This window comes from Rhinatrema bivittatum, chromosome 16, assembly GCF_901001135.1.
Source record: "Rhinatrema bivittatum chromosome 16, aRhiBiv1.1, whole genome shotgun sequence".
In the NCBI taxonomy this organism is placed as follows: domain Eukaryota; kingdom Metazoa; phylum Chordata; class Amphibia; order Gymnophiona; family Rhinatrematidae; genus Rhinatrema; species Rhinatrema bivittatum.
Genome location: NC_042630.1, coordinates 18,061,112 through 18,080,877, shown reverse-complemented (window position 1 = coordinate 18,080,877; position 19,766 = coordinate 18,061,112). Strand labels below are relative to the sequence as shown.

Below are 19,766 nucleotides of genomic sequence, written 5' to 3'. Positions count from 1 at the left end.
ACATCTGGACTGTGCTTCTAGAATGGTATTTTTTAACAATGACCACGCCTCTTGGACATTTTTTACTTTTGTAGCTGCTCCTTTCAGTTTTTTTCTAACAATTTTTCTCATTTTATCAAAGTTTCCCTTTTGAAAGTTTAGCACGAGAGCTGTGGATTTGCACACTGTTCCTCTTCCAGTCATTAAATCAAATTTGATCATATTATGATCACTATTGCCAAGCGGCCCCACCACCGTTACCTCTCTCACCAAGTCCTGTGCTCCACTGAGAATTAATCTAAAATTGCTCCCTCTCGTCGGTTCCTGAACCAATTGCTCCATAAAGCTATCATTTATTCCATCCAGGAACGTTATCTCTCTAGCGTGACCCGATGATACATTTACCCAGTCAATATTGGGGTAATTGAAGTCTCCCATTATTACTGCACTACCAATTTGGTTAGCTTCCCTAATTTCTCTTAGCATTTCACTGTCCGTCTCACCATCTTGACCAGGTGGATGGTAGTATACCCCTATCACTATAGTCTTCCCTGACACACAAGGGATTTCTACCCCTAAGGATTCAATTTTGTATTTAGTCTCATGCAGGATGTTTATCCTGTTGGACTCTATGCCATCCCGGACATAAAGCGCCACACCTCCTCCCGAGTGCTCCTCTCTGTCATTACTTGTAAAAAGACAGGAAACATAGGTGTATGGTGCAACATTTTAATAAAGAGCTCCACTTGCTTGCAACAGCTTGAGGACGTCTATGCTTTTTTTTTTCCCTCCAAAGTTGCAAGTCCTTCACTATTGCCAAATCAAATGTTGGCTGGGTAATTCTTTCAGGACAGTCTGAGCCAGTCCTGGTGTTATCCCATTGCAATAAAGGGCCTTCAAGCTTTTCCTTTCAGTCTTAGCACGCAATGGGGTAAAAACCAGGACTGGATCGAGCTGTGCTGGAAAAATTGGAGCTAGTTGGCCAAGCTAGGAAAAGCGGAGGAGAGAAAAGAACGACGTGAATTTGACAGTGGTGGAAACACATTACAAAAACTTGGATACTGGCCAAACTTTTTCTAAGCTTCTTGATAGCAATTTGAAGTCAGCAGAGGAGGAGGAAGCCACAGCTGTGGAAAGGAAGCGAGAGAAGAAAAATATCCAAGCGGGGACAAGGGCTGCTTGACCACATCCGTTTTCCCCTCTGGATGGCCCTGTCCATGAATAACTGAATTTGGTCTTTATTTTTCAATAAATAAATGTTATGCAAAGCCTTCTGTAACTGATCTGCAAAACCTTTCCGAAGCTTCCCAACGGAAGCAAAGGCATTCGCAGTATTCGGAGAGAGGACCTCACAGAGACATCCCAACACCTCAACCACACGAGGTGGCTCTACAGATCCACAAACACTGAGAGGAAGGGAACGCCCGTAAAACCACCCGTGTGCGAGCAAACGCTCTTTAACCCGTTGTGGTTTCAATCAAAGATCCCAGGCCACATTTATTGAAACTGTCTAGCAAAATGAGTGGTGCTTCACATGAAGAAATGAAGTGCCAGAACAGAAATAAAAATCCAATACTGCCCGCCGCCGAGCCAAACGGGCCCTCCTTCGGGAGGAGAGGCCACAATATCCACGCTTAGCGCGGCAGGGACCGAGCCTTTGCTCCTCTTGTGCTCATGCAAGCTTTCAGGGCGATGGGCTTGGGAACGCACTCGTCAGGCTTGTTGGCTGGAGCAAGGCTTTGTTTTCATTGAGATCCGAGCACTTCCTGCACGTTTTCGATTACAAAGCCTCAATAAACTGCACTGGGACCGATGATTACAACTGGACTGGTTTACAGAGGGTTTTTGCTCACAGGCTGGTGGATTTCTTTTTTTTAATTTATATTTTATTAAAATTCTTCAATGACAATATCATGAAAAAGAAATAAGAAATATGTACCACAACCATAATGAACATATTGAATAATCAATATAACCACAACAGTCATTTGTTTACATTTCACATAATAGGGGGATAAGGCAAATATATATAAATACTTATTTATATATTATTTACTAATAATTTTCTAATCTTAATAAAGATTGAAAATTATTAGCCCATCATATAATAGGAAGGAGAAGAGACTTACTTTTTATTGACCTCCTGTCTCAAACTAAACTTGTGATTTATCTAACAAAAAAGTCTCTAAGTGGGTCGGATCCACAAAATCGGAATTTCTTCCCTTGGTAGGTTACTTGACATACACAAGGGAATTTAAGAAAAAAGGTTGCACCTATTCCCACTACTTGATTTTTTTAATGAGAGAAAATACTTTCTCCTTGCCTGTGTGGGCTGGGCAACATCGGGAAAAATTTGAATCCTATGCCCACAGAAAGATACATCTTTTCTTTTAAAGAAATTCCTAAAAATGTTACCCTTATCCTGTTCAGCAAAAAATGAAACAAAAAGAGTTGCTCTTTTATCAATTACATCAATAGATTCCTCCAAGAAGGCTGATATACCTAAACTCGGGGGATCTTCTATCTCCATATTTCACTCATTTCTTCTAGGTCTTACAGTGAAATAGAAAATCTTCCTCTCTACATTGTACAATTTCTTTCAGAAATGTTTTAAACATCTCGAGTGGAGATAGCCAGCATGTCTGTGGAAAGTTTACCAATCTCAAGTTCTTTGATCGCAACAAATTTTCCAACCTTTCATTTTCTTTACGCAGAAGTAAACTATCCTGCATAAACACATTGAGAATTTTGTATTAACTGGATCTTAGAATTTAAAACAGTTATTTCTGTTTCACAATTAACAATTTTTGTCTCATGCTGGGCAACTGAATTAGTATTAACTTTAATCACAGCAGATAAGGACTTATTCATTAAGGCAATATTATCATCTATTTTTGATATCATCTGCCATAAATCACCTAGAGACACATTATCCGGGGGTACCGGATTTATGGTTGTACCTAAATCAACTGGTGGAATATCTAGCCCATTTTTTACAAACAAAACATCTTTATTCCCGTTGGTATCTACTTGCCTATGCAAGTTTACCTCCAAGGGTACTATTCCTACCAGATATTGTGCCACTTCAGTTGATGGAGACCTAGATGGCTGAGGTGGAGATATAGGTCCTTCGCCAGGACTAAGGGAGGCCAAAGATACTCCTCCCACTCCGTCCTCCTTTGACGATATATTGTGTCTAACAACATGTTGGTCCATTGGGCCCTTATGTTGTTGCTGCGCAGGGGATGATGTAACCAACTTTGCCTTTCTTTTCTTCCCCATCCAAGATTAGAACACACAAAAGTTCTCCCAGACGCCCAAACTTCCCCGGACCAGGCCGCTTGCCCCTTTGACGCGAGCGGCTTAGACGTCGCGCCGCGCTACAGCAGTTGTTATAGTCTGTAGCCACGCCCCTCACGTCGCAGCTGTTCTCACCCGCAAGCTGTTTCACAGGAGCTCCTGAAGCACAGTAATCCTTGGGGATGGGCTGGCAGCCCTCTCCTTCCTCCTCTCTAACTCCCCCATGCTGGTGGATTTCTGATCCTACTGAAATCTCCTCCGCTTTTAGTTTTGGCATTCCATGGTTGCCCATGCTGAGGACTTTTGTTATTTCTTTTTGCTCTTTAGTTTCCTCCTGCTCCTGGTGGGCTTCCAGCTCAACTGGAATTGGCTATTGTCAGGCCACAGCACCCTGAGCCTTTATTCACTCTCATCCAGGGATTTCTGTCCTATTTTCATATCCTCTGGCACCTTGCCACAGCCATCATAATCATCGTCCCCAGCGGAGGGACCGCAAACCGCAGCTGTGGACCCTTAGTCTGGCCAGTAGGTGTCACCGTTGAGCAATGGATCAGGCTCCTTCACTTCAGGGGGCTGTGAACGCTGCCTGTGCAGTATCCTCAGTGGCAGCTGGGCAGGGAGAAGTGGCTTAGCCTGGGATTCAGACCCAGGACCCTCCACATGGTAATGCTCAGCACTTGCCACTGAACCACTGGGTCGGCCCAGGCGTTTTTGATCTTAAGATGCCATGTGTTACCTCACTCACGGCTCAGATTGCACATGTGGAACAGAACAGGCGTATGGACCTTTGTTGCTCTTCTCTGGCTGCATTACCAATCACACGAATACATAAAGCTACACCGTCATTGTGACAAAACATGGCCTACCATTGACGAGGCCCATCCCCAAGAGAAACAACAAAGGCATTTTAAAATAACTCACTTCACCATCAAGACTTCTAGCATGAACTTGACTTGGATGCGTTTTCCTGCATTCAGTAGGAAAACAAATCCTTAGTCATACATCCAAATTCCTAAAAAAAAATTAAAAAATGGAAAACCCGAGCGATTGCCCAAACCAGGACTGGTTCAGCCTCTCCATACTGGTTACCCTCAATGGAGGAGAACCGAGGGAAAGGCGCATAATCCCATGACTTAACTACTCTGAACTACCAGCACTACTTTGACTGGCACGGTCCTTAACTCTGTGAAAAACCCGCAAGATAACCTTGGTTTCTTAATCCAGCTGTAGGGGTGCATGGTGTACAAGGCTGTGATACAGGGCAGCCTCAATGCAGTTCCCTCACTTCTTATTTTTTAAAAGAGACGCCATCTTATAAACAGAGAGCCAATTTCATCAGATTGCTTTTCATCCCACAGCACAATGGTTTGGTTGATCAGGTCCTGTAGGGACTGAAATGTCACACTCAATGGCTAATAAAACAGCTTTTTAACTGGAATAGTTCCTTATAAGAATTTTTTTTCACCATCTTTGATTATGATTTTAGATCACTAGATGTGGGTGGACTCCCCACTTAGATGGTGCTTTGCTTTGGCGTAACAGACATCTTGCAGAAGCAGATGAGATGAAGGCTTGGCGCCATCATGTGTACATTTCAAATGTCCACAGCAAATGCAAAAAAAAGACAACTACCCAGTGCTAATTACCATTTATTTCTAGTTTCCTCTGAAGCTGCTGCTCTCAAGCCCCTTTAAAAGCAGCTTTTTCTGGATGCAGTCATGTTGGAAGCGCTGGCTCCCTCACCATCACACACACACACCGCGTATCTGATTGGGGCTTCCTGTGTGTCTGTATCTGGCCTCCAGGAAACTGTCTTAAAACTGTTTTTGATTCCATGGTACAAAGTGGAGGAGGATAATGCAAAACTTCCGGGCATCTATTTTATGTCTCTCAGGGTGAAGGTGATCTTTGTTGCTTATCAGTTGCCCTTGTTTTCAGGGTAGGAAGCAGTTGGGGGGGGGGCGGGGAAGTGGAGATGGAGAGAGAGGGGGTTCGTCGCCCCTTCCTGCCTGCCTCCTCACGCTCTGCTCAGGGTGGGAGTCTTCCGGGACACTGGTGATGGATCCTTCTCTCAGCTCGGCAGGGGGAACGCTGCTTCTGGTTGAGAGACTAAACAGTCCACTTCAAGCACCTGCAAGCAAAAGGGAAGGAGATGAGAAGGGTCCTGTGCCATATTTAATAACGCTCTCTTACCAGGCCAACAGACACATGCTTTTCTCCGCAGCACTCACCACAGCTTTTCGTTTTCTTATACCTTAATTAGCTAATTATACCTCATTTTTTAATACCTTAATTAGCTAATTCAGTTGCATAGGTAAGGATAATTAAACATTTCTAGTTATATTCCAGAGTTTCTGTAAAACCCGTCAATGTGGATGCAACCCAGGCACAATCATTAAGAGCTGCCTTTCATTCGCTGAGAACTATCTGACTGACGATAACGTTTTTGAAAGTTCTTTCTGTTTTGATGCTCCTCTCCTTGTGAATCGGAAGGAACTCACCAAAACTGTGCAGGGAAAGGACAAAGAGGTCCAGATTCAGTAAGCCAAGTTCTCCAGCTATAGTTACTTGGATAACCTTAGCCAAATACTCGGCAGGACAAATCTCTCATTGACTATGCTCGGTTAACGTTACCCAATCACCGACTTGCTGAAGAAGGTTTAAAAAAAAAATTAAAATAGTTGCCGAGCAGACTCCCTCCTTGGCCCTCCCACGTGTTTGAAACTAGCAGCTGAGCACGGCAGCCCCCTCCTCGTCCCTTGCCTTAAACAAACAGCGGCTCAGAGGGGCCGATCCCAGCCCCTCCCTTATCATTAAGAGAAGTAACGTCTTTTTACTCTCTTAATATGTAAGTGGGGAGCTCTGACAGCGCCCAGCACGTAGGGGTTAATTTATTCTCTTCACCCGTCTATTGAGCTCTGAATGGGGATTGGCCCGGCAGCTGTCAGTGAAAGAGCCCATCAGTAAACGAGAGCGAGCGCAATAAATAAATGACATCATATTATAAATGCCTGGAAAGGAGGAGTCAGAAGACTTTACGCCTCCCTCTCGAGGTTGGGAATATTTGGGGGGTTCTGGGAGTGGGGAATTGGTAAATTAAATGTTAAGGCAGAGGCTGGGATCAGGCCAGCTCAGCCCCTGATTTTTTTAGGGTATGTGGGGCAGGGATGGTTCCCGTAGTCAGCCACTACTTTTTTTTTTTTTTTTAAAAGACACTGGAAGATGAGATGGGGTCTCTTTTTTTCCCCCAATGTTCTCCAGCTAACTTTAGATCTGGGGTTTTTTTTTCTGACCAGAGTTAGCCAGATGACATTACCTGAATATCAGTGCTAGCTGGGTAAATTTAAGCCCTGCCCCTAGAACACCCCCCCTTGTTTTTTTATCTGGCTAAGTTTTAGTTGAATGATTACTTACTTGTTTAAAAAACTTAGCAATTAAGTGCGAGGGAGGGTTGATATTTAAAAACTAAGGGTTTCTCTGGCTAAATCCCAAACTTAGCTGGACAAACCCTTTTGAATATGGATGTCAAAGAATCAAAATCATGAAAGAAAAAACAAACAAACATCAGATCCCTTCCTCCAATAAATAATGCTTTGAAAACAGAGCTGGAGCAGAAATCTGCAGGGAAGACTGCACTGAGAAATTCCCTTCTCTCCAGATTTTTGGTCTGGCACAGGTTTGCAGAACATTTTATTAGAGGATGTCCAGCCTGAAAGAATATTCTTTTGAAAACAAAATCAAATTATTTATATTATTCATGCAGCATTTTGACAGTGTCCTTTTGCCTTGTTTGGATAACGAATCTGACTACGATAGGGGCTGCTGCTGTGCGGATCTTCACCAGAGCTCCACGCAGATACCCACAAAGTACGAATACGGCACGGACGGATAAGGGAAGAAAAGCTAGGAAGGAGACCAAGAGAGAAGGCGTCAACTGCAAAGCAGGTTGATGCAGGGAAGAAGGTTCTAGCTAGCTCTGCCACAGGGGCCGGTTAGTTTCTCTCTGGCACAGGGCTTCGGCCTCACCTTGTTTCCTGGTGTGTCCCCAGACACTTCACACAGCAGTAGCGGGCCCCGCAGGAGACGCAGGTGTAGTTGGAGGGGAAGCCACAGACGGCGCAGAAATGGCGCTGCGGGAACTTGGAAGGGGGCGCACAAGCGGTAAGGTAGTTGGGCCCTTCGCTGACGCTCAGGTTCTGTGGGGGGGGGGGGGGGGGGGGAAACAGCACCGATGAGCTTAATACACAGGACTTTCCTCTAGCCACTACTGATTCTGCTCCTTGGATGGCCCCTGCACCAGCTGAATGCCCTTCCTCCCCCCCATAACGCCTCATTTTCCAGCATGAAAACACCATGGCCATTCGAGTCTCTTTGGATTTAATAACTTCAGATCCTCTTTTCACGTTTTCTCATTATATTTCTTTGTACTCCCTTGATCTGAATTTCCTTCCGGCTATAAAACAAACAAGCCTATACCTGGTGCTCCAAACAGGAGCTTCTCAGGCGATGTGGAAGCAGAGGATCTCATTTTCCCCTACTCTTGCTGATTCTTGTATACCACAGAACCTTCCAGGTCTCCTCAGCCACCCACTGGCTCTGGGGTATCATCGCAAATCTCTCTCCGTAATCTCCTGTTCTCGTTTACAAATCCTGGATTTTTTTTTTTACTAGTGCATAGCCCTGACATTTCTCCATGCTGAGTAACACCTTTTCATGGGGTGTTCTGTGGTTTTCCCAAACCCCCTTTAATGCTGCAGGCCCACAGCGCCCCTCTGCCACATGCCCTCACCTGTTCCTCCAGCAGGGTCTGAAAATTCTTCCGAAACCTCAGCTTGAAGTGGTCCCCTCTAGTTTTCTTCTTCTTTTTCCCTAAAAATGATAAACAATTTTTTTTTCTTATAAAAGACCATGAGGCTGAATAGTCAAAAAATAAAACAAAAACCCCCCAAAGCTCTAGGAAGATATCGTCATTTGTTGAGAAATGGCGACACCTTCTGGCCACTGAGCTACTTAAAGTCTTTCCATTGGCAAAGAACTTTGCCCTTTTATTTGGAATAAAACCAAAGGTCACCATGTTAGTCTATTTAACTACATAAATGTAAAGAACGAAGGAAAATCTCTCTCAAGTTGGCCATATTAGTTTTTACAGCTCTCCTTTGGAATCATGATTCAGTTTACTTTCAAAACCCTCCTTCCCCTCTGAAAAAAAGCAAAGAATATGATGACAAGTAAATCAAATTGTATCTGTTTTTATTGTATTACATGCGGGGTACACGGCTTCTGAAAGCTCTGCCAGGGGCTCTCCTCACCGGTGTCCGTGTCATCATTGAACTGCGGCAGGCGCTTCAGCTGCGGCAGGTTGGCATGCGGGTCGTCCTGGAAGTTGTCTTTCTCCAACTGCTCCAGCTGCCGGTTTATCCGACGCTGCCGCGTGGCCTTGTCCAAGATCCGCCGCTGACTGGGATCTTGCAAGCGCGCTGAAGGGGGGGGGGGGGGGGAAGGATGGAAATTCAAGTTAAGAACATAAGAAAATGCCATACTGGATCAGACCAAGGGTCCATCAATCCCAACATCCTGTTTCCAACAGTGGCCAATCCAGGCCATAAGAACCTGGCAAGTACCCAAAAACTAAATCTATTCCATGTTACCATTACTAGTAATAGCAGTGGCTATTTTCTAAGTCAACTTAATTAATAGCAGGTAACGGACTTATCTGAGCCTTTTTTAAACACAGCTATACTAACTGCACTAACCACATCCTCTGGCAACAAATTCCAGAGTTTAATTGTGCGTTGAGTGAAGAAAAACTTTCTCTGATTAGTTTTAAATGTGCCACATGCTAACTTCATGGAGTCAGTCCACATTTTCTGATTTCTCTAATGGGTCTCCCCATCCCACCTCCAACACTGTGCAGTAAAGTAAAACTAAGCTCAACAAAGTGGCCAGCGAACATGCAAAACGGCAATCATGTAAGATCCTAAAACTGTCATGGTAGTGTTTGTCAACCCAGTAAAAGCCAGCTGATAAAATTTCTAAATCAAAACAGGGCTGTTGGTAGGTCAAGTCGGTCCCCACCCTAACTTCTTGCAGGGAGAGCAACTTCTGAATGGGAGTGTAGTGAGGTATGACCCAAACATTTGCCAGAAGGCTGTTGGAAGTTTCTGAACGCAACTGATTTCCCTCAATAGGGTTGCAATTAACAGTTTTAGGCTCCTACATGACTGAATTTGTGACTGTTCTCTGGCCACGATATTTATACTTTTAATGGTTTGGGCTTTTTTTATTTCTATTGAGCAATAAGGTAAAACTGACACTGAAAAAGGCAGCAGTCAATAAACCTCAAGGTAGTGCCTGAGATACCTATAGGCCCTGCTTCTTCTTTTAGATCTCAGCACTACAAAGTCCAGAATGCAACATTCAGTTTTACATTCCGCCCACCCCGTACAGTAAGAATGTGTACCATGCACCGGGGAAGGGGGGCAAAAACAAGCCTGGCTCTGTTGCCTTTCCCTTAGGGATGTGCAAAGCTGGCCTAAAGTCAACCCCACGCGTTCTAGGAATTGTAGTCCTACAGGCAGGGAACGGCAAAGTAGGCCTACAAGTCCCAGGATGCTATGCGATATACCGCTTAAATCCTCCCCCTCCCGGAAGTGACTCGGATTAGCTCGCTCCGTTCCCTTTCCCGACGTTTCTTCCCAGACCCCCGAATTGCGCTTATCTCGCGGAAAGAGTGCGAGCCCTGGTTCGGTGTTGCTTTGCTGTTTCCCTCACCCGACGTCTTCTTGTCCGCCACCATCTTACAAGTACGCCACACCCTGAGCGCTCGCGCTCCAGCTCGAGTGCGTACCCGCCGGTATATGGGAGGGAGAATGCGCATGCGCCGGCGAGCGGGACGATTCCATTCGGAGAAGGTGGGGGTGAAAATGTAATCTATTGAATTTCCCCCAGTCCTTGCTATCGCACATGACTATGGGGTTTCCCCTGAACCTGCGGCGAGGAAAGGAGCTAGGGGCCTAGGGAAGAAGAGCCCTCTCCCCTCCCGTGTAGCCTCCAGGGCGTAATGGTATGGTCCAACGGGTATACATTAGCCTGCCTGTCCACCTTCTCAACTCAAGTCGATCCAGGGCCTCCAGGCATCCTGCTCTGCTTCTTGTTCCCTTATCAGACCCTCAAAAGTATAAGTCATACGCTGCCAGAATGGAAAAATGTGCGATGCGAACCTGCAGCAAGATGGGAAAATGGTTTAAAAAAAACCCACTGGGCTCGATCTCGGGTGCAGCAAAGTCAAAGAGCAGGCAGTGGTTAATGGACGCAGGAGGCACCGAGATGAAATTAACGCGGGGGGGGGCCTGCAGGAAAGGCAGAAATCAGCTAAGGGCATGGCGAGCTGGAGCAGGAAGAAAGCAGAAACCAACAGGCGCTTCCTGCCTCATTGCCCCTATTCATGCAGCAGGAGCCCCTCGGGCTCTGTAACCATTATGAAACTCTTTTGTGCCTCTGCTGCACAATGTTAGGGTGAATCAGATGAGGCCAGTTATCACCGAAACAGGATCATTTATGGTTCATCTGGCAGCACTGACCTGTGGTGAGGTGGCAGTCCTAGATGTTCCCAGCAGGCCCCTAAACCTTTCAGAGGCTTTAAAGGACTACACGGCAGTTAATGACGAGTGACATCACCCTGGCTTATTTTAGAAGCTAAAACAAGAGTTGATGGAAATATGGCAACTATCTCTGTTTATGTGCTTTATTTAACATTTCTTATATACCGATATCCTTTTAAATATATTTTTTGTGATTTCTTATATACTGATATCCTTTTAAATATATTTTTTGTGATGAATGAGAGAAAGTAAGACTTTATTTTTATTTTTTTTTATACCGACATTAAATCTGACAATATCACATCGGTTTACATTCAGGTACTGTAGGTATTTCCCTATCCCCAGAGGGCTAAGTTTGTACCTGAGGCAATGGAGATTTATATAGCTTGACATACTAGGTCAGCCCAAGGGTCCATCAAGCCCAGTATCCTGTTTCCAACAGTTGCAAATCCAGGTCAAAAGTCCCTGCCAGGATCCCAAATAGATGAATTCCATTCTGCTTATGCTTAGGGATTATCGGTGGCTTCCCCATAATAACAGTTTATGGACTTTTCCTCCAGGAACATGGCCAAACCTTTTTTTTTTTTTACACCCAGATACACTAATAGCTTTCACCACATCCTCTGGCAATGAATTCCAGAGCTTAATTGTACATTTGAGTAAAAACAATGTTTTCTCAAATTTGTTGTATGTGTAAACTTTTTTTTATTAATAAATCATACATCATTATACCATCAAAAAGTAAACTACAGCAGATGTTGCCTTCTCTAGGTTTCCACATTTTATGATACTCACCCTCCTCCCCTATCTTTTCTGATGCAAACCATGTGCTATTTAGTAGCTTCATGGAGTCTGTTTATTTGAAAGAGTAAACAACTGATTTGCATTTACCCCTACCACTCATGTTTTTAAAGACCTCTATCATCTCCCTTCAGCCATCTCTTCTCCAAGCGGAACCTGCCCTAACTTCTTTAGCTTTTCCTCATTGGGAAGTCATAGCTTTTCTCTAGTAAAATTTAAAATGTAACAGCATCCCTGCCTGAGATTTAAACACCTCAAGCATTTTGTTTTTGTAGTTATAAGCTTGGGAACTATGTGGATGGAAATAATTTACGCCAGTGGCCATTGATTGTAGTTGCAGTGGCAGTTGGCTGAGGAGCATCTTTACGTGAGGATGTTTCAGTAGATTTAAAATTGTTTTACACCAAAATGTGCAGTAAGAACACTGAGGACACGTGAAAACACTTAGAAACTTTGAGAACATTTGGTTGTGATTTAATTAAGTTGATTCACAGCAGTTAAAAGTCTGACGGATGGAAAACAGACAATGAACGTTTTATGGGAAGCAGGATTCAGTGTCTTATTGCGCCTGATGTTATTTTAATTAAGGAAGAATGATCTGACTTTGAGGAGGAAGAGATGTGCTCAGGGCTGGCTCTAAGGTGGAATGTGCTAGGTTGTCAGCTTAGGAAAGAAGAGCACACGGATACAAGAAATAAATTTGAAGCATTTTTATTTGGGTTTAAATTTGAATGCAGAAATGTGGTCTGCTTTTTATGTCTTGCTGAACATGTACGTTATGTTGTAATGCACACTGATGAAATTGCTTGGAGGTTGCAGAATTGTCAAATGCATCCTGCCCCTGTCCTCCAGACTTTCTCTCCCACCTCCCTCTTCTCTTCCTTTTCTCCCTCCAGGCTTTCTCCTTCTATCTATTCTCCTTCTCTCTTCCCATCCTGAGCCTTCTCTCTCTCCCTTATGTCCTCATCTCTCCTTACCCCTCCACTCCATGTACAGTCTCCATACCGCCATCCCACGTAGGTCTCCCTGTCCCTTCCACCACCACAGGCACAGTCTCTCTCACTGCCTCTCTACCCATTGTACTCTCCCTCTCCTTGCCACCCACTACCTCATATGATGTATCTCCCTGCCCCCTCCCAACACTATCCCGTGTAATTTTCTTTGTTTCCCTCCACCACCCCATACAGGTCTCCCTTCCACCCCATGTAGCTCTCTCTTTCCCTGTCCATCACCACCCCATGTACATTCTCCCTGTCCCTAGCTCTTCTTTGGTCCCTCCATCAGCTGACACGACCCAGCACGAGGAGAGGCACTGAAAAGCACGTAGGCTTCCTCTGCTGCACAGGGCCAGTTTCACAGCACGAGTCTCAAGATTATGTGGTCGTGGAGGAAGCTGACATGCTATTAAGTACTACTCCTTCTACCAGCTGGGCACAGGATGGTGTGGGGGCAGATCTGGCCTAGCCCAACAAGCAATACCAGGGCGCCCCTTGTCTCACGACGCCCCTGGTGACTGCCCAGCTCGCCCTACCCTAAGGCCGGCCCTGCTCAGGGCCAGCACAGAACCCTGAATGAACCCGATTGGCTGGAGTGCAGCGACACGTTGCTGACCTCAGCGGGTTGTCTCTACTCACATGCAAAATGCTGTGAGACCAACCAGTCGTCTTCAGTTTTAATCTGAGAAAACTGGGTCACCAATTGTAAAACATGTTGCAACCTTATAAAAAGGTCTAAGCCCTAGGATCTAGGGGGCTTGGGGCTAGACACAACTGTGTCAGAGAGGCAGGTGTGGTCTGTGATGCTGAGGGATGGTCCGGTGCTTCTGAAGAGCTACAGTGAGGCTGAAGCAGCAGCTTTGCCTCCTAGAGAGAGGTCGTAATATGTTCTAGGCACAAGTTTAGACCATGTAAAATTTTCTTACTGTTGGAGAGTATGGTTTGTTAATAAACTAATGCAAATGATGCAAAGTAATCCGTATTGGTACTAATTCTGTGGGAAATGAAGCCGAGGCAGTGAAAGTATCCTGCAGTCTTTTTTTGCAGAAACAGACTTTCCTCAGCAATTGATGTTAGGCCTTTATCATACAGAACTGATGTTATTTGTAGTCAGGGTTTCTGTTCAGCGTGCACTTGCATCTAATTGGGCTTATCTCGTGATAGGGAAAAGGCAGTAGAATATCCGTGCAGTCGGGAGATTTTATTAATAAGGTAAATAGTTAAGACTTTTAATGGTGATATTGTTGGTATTTCCTGAGGACACCGAGGGAGAGACTCGCTCCCTTTCAGGCCGATACAGTACAGTGCGCTCTGGCCCGCGATTGGCCATGCGTTTGACACGCTATTACCCCTATTAGTTATTCCCGCGCGATACAGAAAGTAAAATGTTGCAGCCAAGCCGCACATTTTACTTTCAGAAATTAACGCCTGCCGACACCGGGAAAGTGTACAGAAAAGCAGAAAAAACTGCTTTTCTGTACACCCTCCGACTTAATATCATAGCGATATTGAGTCGAAGGCCCCAAAAGTTAAAAAAAAAAAAAAAAAAAAATTAAATCAGCCTGCAGGTCGGAAGATGGACGCTCAATTTTGCCATTATCCGTTTTCCGAGCCTGTGGCTGTCAGCAGGTTTGAGAACCGACACCAGTAAAATTGAGCGTCTGCTGTCAAACCCGCTGACAGCCGCCGCTCCTTTTACTGCAGGCCCTCATTTGCATAGTCGATTGCACGCCCAGGAGAGTGGCCTGGGCGCTCGCCTTGGAGCGCCGGCTCTCCCACGAATTTTACTGTATCGGCCCATTTGTTAAAGGACAGCTGAGCTCACCAGAGAATTCGACGAGGATAATTCTGGTCGGAATTTCATTAGAATTAATTTGAAATAGGGGAAACTATCGCTGTATATACTTGCCTGGGTTGCTTCGTCTCATAGAGAGTTAACGCTAATGATATCCTGCATGAGACAAAAAAGGTCATCAGCAAATTCTTTGATAAGTTTGGGGAAAGCCATGATCACTGGATGCTGTGTTTTAACCGGTTCTGGAAAAGGAACCCCTGAAGGAAGAGACCTCCTGTAAAGAAAGCTTGTACTTTGATGGGTTTGTACTTAAATTTGATTTTCCCCCTTATTTACAAATTATCTGATTAACTCATTCCGTTTCAGAGTGTCCTTAAAGTTTCTGAAAAATAAAATATTTGACTTGTACCATCCTGTGTGCTTCGAGTCAAATATAGTTACAATAAGGCAAACCCTGCCTCTGATAGAGGTGTTTAAAATCATGAGAGGTCTTGAATGAGTAGATGTGAATCGGTTATTTACTCTTTTGGATAATAGAAAGACTAGGGGGTACTCCATGAAGTTATCGGAGAAAGTTCTTCTTCACTCAACGCACAATTAAACTCTGGAATTTGTTGCCAGAGGATGTGGTTAGTGCAGTTAGTATAGCTGTGTTTAAAAAAAGTTTGGATAAGTTCTTGGAGGAGAAGTCCATTATCTGCTATTAATCAATTTTACTTAGGGAATAGCCACTGCTATTACTAGCAACGGTAACATGGAATAGACTTAGTGTTTGGGTACTTGCCAGGTTCTTGGGGCCTTGTATGGCCTCTGTTGGAAACAGGATGCTGGGCTTGATGGACCCTTGGTCTGAACCAACATGGCAGCATCTTATGTTGGCATATAATATCCTTCCCTCGTGTGCAGGGGGGGTATGGACTGGGTCCTCACAACTCCGAAACTCCTCCGCAGGGTGAGCAGGTCGCCCTGTGCTCCAGGCCATTTGCACGATTAAAGGTAGCCTTGGCCCTAGCTGCTTGAGTCCTGTAGTCCTCGTCTGCTCCAATGCAGCACTTCAGGACTACGCACCCCAGCCTCCTCAGGGTGGGGAACATTAAATACTTCCTGGGCTTGGCCTGGACTGTTATTAGCAGCTGTCTGGTTGCTGGAGCCCTGAGCTCCCTCAGCCCCTTTTCTTATGGCTTCTCATGTGATTTCTAGCTCGTTTCTAGCCTAAACAAAAATATACAAAATCACCGTGATTTTTTTTTTACACCCCGGCGTATGCCAATGTATCTCGAGAATATTCACTGCGGCCAAGCAGGATCCCAGGTCTGTTTGCACCCCTCCAAGATTGGAACCGCAAGCTCCAACTGGGCTTGGCTTTTTAACAGAAGAAAATCTGGATTAGGGATGAGTTTTATAGCAGAGCAACACGAGCTGGAAACAACAAGAAATGCAGGCACTGCAAATCTGGAGGGAGAGAGGATGTGGCTTTGCAATATTCTTGATCACCACTGTAAATTCTCTGGTTATTAGCACATCGCAGCCACCATGTGTCATGTCAAGTTTTAGTTTTCATTTGTTCCTTGCAGACAAATTCAAATCAAAAAGCCTTGCTGAAGAAATGAACCAGCCTCAGAACTGGAATAGCTAAGTGGGGGCCTGATGTTTATTGCAGAGGTGGGTATTTATCTGTAGAGGGCTAGCAGGGTGCCCAGCTCTGAGCAGAGACAAATCACATGGTTATGAGGGGCCTTGCTCCAAGAGTTTACGGTCTTAAGTGGGAACACGGGGAGGGGAAACGACTTGTGGAAAGTTACACAGAAGAGATTGGCAGCAGTGGTGAAATTAGAATCTGGGTCTGCGAGTGACACTGGCTTTCTCATCTTGTATTCTTTCAGCTCAAATAAAACCAGGAGTGGGATCCAGTGCCATGAGCCTTCAGTTGCTGCCAGAGGGGGCATTATTTACCCCTCTTTATTTGTGCGTGAACTTAATATACTGCTTATCTCTAATATTCAGGAAGCCGTTTACAATGCATTTCAAAACCAACCCACCCTCGTACAATCAAATAATACAAAAAGCATATCCCAAAAATTATAAAAATACAAAAAATAGTCCCTCAAAAAAATACAAACCAGATTTCCCAATAACACCTCCGACTGCTGCTGCCCCTCGTGTCTTTTACTTTGAGTGTCACACTAATGCTGCTTGGGGGCAATTTTCAAAACTACAAGGGCAGGGGCATGAAGCAGCTGAAAATAATTGCAGGGACCCCCCCCCCCCCCCCCCAGCAATGGTGATGGTAGTTTCGGAGGGGTGAGGCCCCCCACCACATGACTTTGGAGCAGGACCTCTCTCTCCTGGCTGGGCAACATCAGAGTGGAGGGGGCGGCAGGGAGGGTCAAATTGGCCTCTATGTGGGGGCAGGTGCAAAGCCCACGACCGCTTTTCCCTGCGGATTTTGCCCCCGTTCTCAAATGGAAAATACGCGCTTATTTTCTTTCTGAAAATTGCCCAAGCAAAAAGCACACACCCAGATTTGCACCTGCCTTTTCTGTGGGCACGCCTCCTTTTCCCAGCTAAAGCCACAAATGGAGAAATGACTTGCCTGATAATTTTGTTTTCCTTAGGTTAGACAGATGGACTCGGGACCAATGGGTTTATGCTCCCCTGCCAGCAGCTGGAGTTGGAGTCAGGTTTCAAAGCTGACGTCACCCTAGATTCACCCCTGCAGTGACCTCAGCCCTTCAGTGTTCTCTTCAAAATCCACTGTGGACATACTATTGGAATAACTTGATTAAAAAAACGATTAAAAACGGATAACCGTAACTGTACACAACCAATCATAAACACTGAACCCCAGTAAGAATATAGGTGCCCTGATCTAAGGACCAGATGACTGCTTACCCGTAATCTCTTGGAATCGATATCAGCTCCACGGTCGAATCCTTGGCACCGTTCTTGGGCAGCCGTGGGCGGGATGCCGAGTCCATCTGTCTGCACTAAGGAAAACAAAATTATCAGGGAAGTAATTTCTTCATTTCCTAGCGTGAAGACAGATGGACTCAGGAGCAATGGGATGTACAAAAGCTACTCCCGATCGGGGCAGGAGGCTGCCCGCGGTCCAGTTAACACCGCCCTTGCAAGGCTGTGTCCTCCCGGGTTCATCCAGGCGATAGAACCTGGAGAAGTCATGCAAGGACGACCACCTTGCCACTCTGCAGATATCAACGGGAGACAGCAGTCTAGCTTCTGCCCCCGAGCCCTAGTGGAATGAGCTTTAACCTGAAGGGGTAATTACTTTCCTGCCTCCACATAATCTCCCGTGACTACCTCCTTAATCCAGTGAGCTATGGTAGCCCCGCTTCCACCGTAAAGGACAAAATCTTTCAGACCGGTTCTGAAACTTCCAGATACTGCACCAAAAGCCCATTGAAATTCAAATGGCGGAGGAGGCGGTGTTCTTCCACGTCCTTGTGCTTATCTAGGGATGGCAACAAAATGGACTGATTCAAATGATACTCCTGGACTACCTTGGGCAAGAAGGATGGAAGAGTACGAAGCTGTAACGCTCCTGGAGTCATCCGGAGGAACGGTTCCTGACTCGACAATGCCTGCAGTTCAGAGATGTGACGAGCCAAACATACAGCCACCAGGAACACAGTTTTCAGGGTTAATAAAGAAAAGACTATGCAGCGGCCGAAAGTAGGGCCCTGCCAAAAATTCCAATATTAGATTAAGTTTCCACAAGGGAACCGGTCAACGTAGGGGTGGCCAGAAGTGCTGAACCCCTTTCAGAAAACAGGCCAGATGAGCCTCGCCCCTGAAACAGGAGAGAGCCGCTACCTGGACCTTCAAGGAGTTAAGGGTCAAAACTTTATTCATCCGTCCTGCAAAAATTCCAGGATTAGTGGGATTTTGACCGCCTGAGGAGGGACACCACATTCCTCGTACCAGGCCTCAAACACCTCTCCATGCTTGGAACGAAGACAACTTCCACGTGTGGAGTAAGGTGGCAAATACTGCCGCAGAATATCCTCGCTTCATCAGGTGAGCTCTCTCAAGGGCCAGACCGTAAGACAGTTGGATCCTCGTGAAGGTCCAGTCCCTGCTGTAGCAAGCCCCTGTGCGGTGGAAGGCACAGGGGGTCTCTACCAGGAGTCTCCACATGTCCACATAACACAGACTCCTGGGCCAATCTGGAGCTACTAGTAGGACTGGTGCTCGATTCTGCGAACGACCCTACCCAGCAGGGGCCACGGAGTGAAGGCGGATAGCAGCTCTTCTTCCGGCCAGGTCTGACCGAGAGCGTTGATTCCCAGGGACCACTGATCTCTTCTGTGACTGAAGAATCAGGGAATCTTCGCATTGTGGGATGCGGCCAGCAGGTCGATGGTCGGGAGACCCCAGCTATCTACTAGCAGCTGAAAGCCTTTGGCCGACAACGCCCACTCTCCTGGATCTAGACTCTCCCTGCTTAGAAAGTCTGCTCTCACGTCTCTTCCTGTGATGGGGGAGGCTGAGATCATCGGTCGATGTATTTCCGCCCATTCTATAAGGAGATCTATCTCCTGTGACACTTGCTGGCTCTTGGTTCCACCCTGGCGGTTGATGTAGGCTACCGTCATTGCATTGTCTGACATTACGTGGACCACTTGACCCTGGAGTCTGTGGCTGAATTGTAGACATGCGAATCTGACTGCCCAGGCTTCCAGGCGGTTGATGTTTCAGAGGGCCTCTTCCTTGGCCCAACGTCCCTAGGCCATCAGTTCCTGACAATAAGCTCTCCAGCCCTGGAGGCTTGCATCTGTTATGAGGACCAGCCAGTTCGGGGAGGACAGGGATACACCTCTGCTCAGATGAGCTTCTTACAGCCACCACTGGAGCCGAGAGCATACTCCCATTGGTAAGTGGAAGCGAATCGAATAGCTTTGAGAATATGAGTTCCAACTTGACAATAGAGAGCGTTGAAGTGGTCGTATGGTGCCCTTGCCCATGGCCCTACTTCCATGGTTGCTGCCATCAGGTGTGGATGTATCGTGCTCATCAACTGATGCACTTGGGACATCAACTTCCTTATTTGCATGGTTGGAAGGAAGACCTTGCCCTGCTTGGTGTCAAACCGGACTCCCAGATATTCCAAGGACTGGGAGGGTTTGAGTTTGCTTTTGTCCATGTTTATGACCCAGCCACGTTCCTGAAGCAAGGAGGATCACCCTGTTGGTCACCCGGAGATTCTCTTCCACGGACTTGGCCTGGATCAACTAGTCGTCAAAGTACAAGTGCAGCAGGATTCCCTCTTTTCTCAAT

The 19,766-nt window shown here is 45.9% G+C and overlaps 1 protein-coding gene across 1 annotated transcript; it reads right to left on the bottom strand.

Moving 5' to 3' along the window:
• Positions 1–4,004: 4,004 nt before the first annotated feature.
• On the bottom strand, positions 4,005–10,167 carry ZNHIT1 (zinc finger HIT-type containing 1). The gene is made up of 5 exons (XM_029580913.1): positions 10,051–10,167; positions 8,589–8,756; positions 8,069–8,148; positions 7,306–7,475; positions 4,005–5,410 (listed from the first exon to the last, which is right to left on the bottom strand). The coding sequence occupies exons 1-5, from the start codon at positions 10,154–10,156 to the stop codon at positions 5,389–5,391; spliced, it is 546 nt and encodes a 181-aa protein (XP_029436773.1). The 5' UTR covers positions 10,157–10,167; the 3' UTR covers positions 4,005–5,388.
• Between the last annotated feature and the right edge of the window lie 9,599 nt (positions 10,168–19,766).

What these genes read in the sequence shown, in the direction of transcription:
- ZNHIT1 (XM_029580913.1), bottom strand. Translation starts at nt 10,156, where the DNA reads ATGCGCATTCTCCCTCCCATATACCGGCGGGTACGCACTCGAGCTGGA. An exon ending in GGCGGACAAGAAGACGTCGG is followed by an intron (nt 8,757 to 10,050) that starts GTGAGGGAAACA and finishes CCCCCCCTTCAG; the next exon opens with CGCGCTTGCAAGATCCCAGT. An exon ending in GGGACACACCAGGAAACAAG is followed by an intron (nt 5,411 to 7,305) that starts GTGAGGCCGAAG and finishes TTTTGCTTGCAG; the next exon opens with GTGCTTGAAGTGGACTGTTT.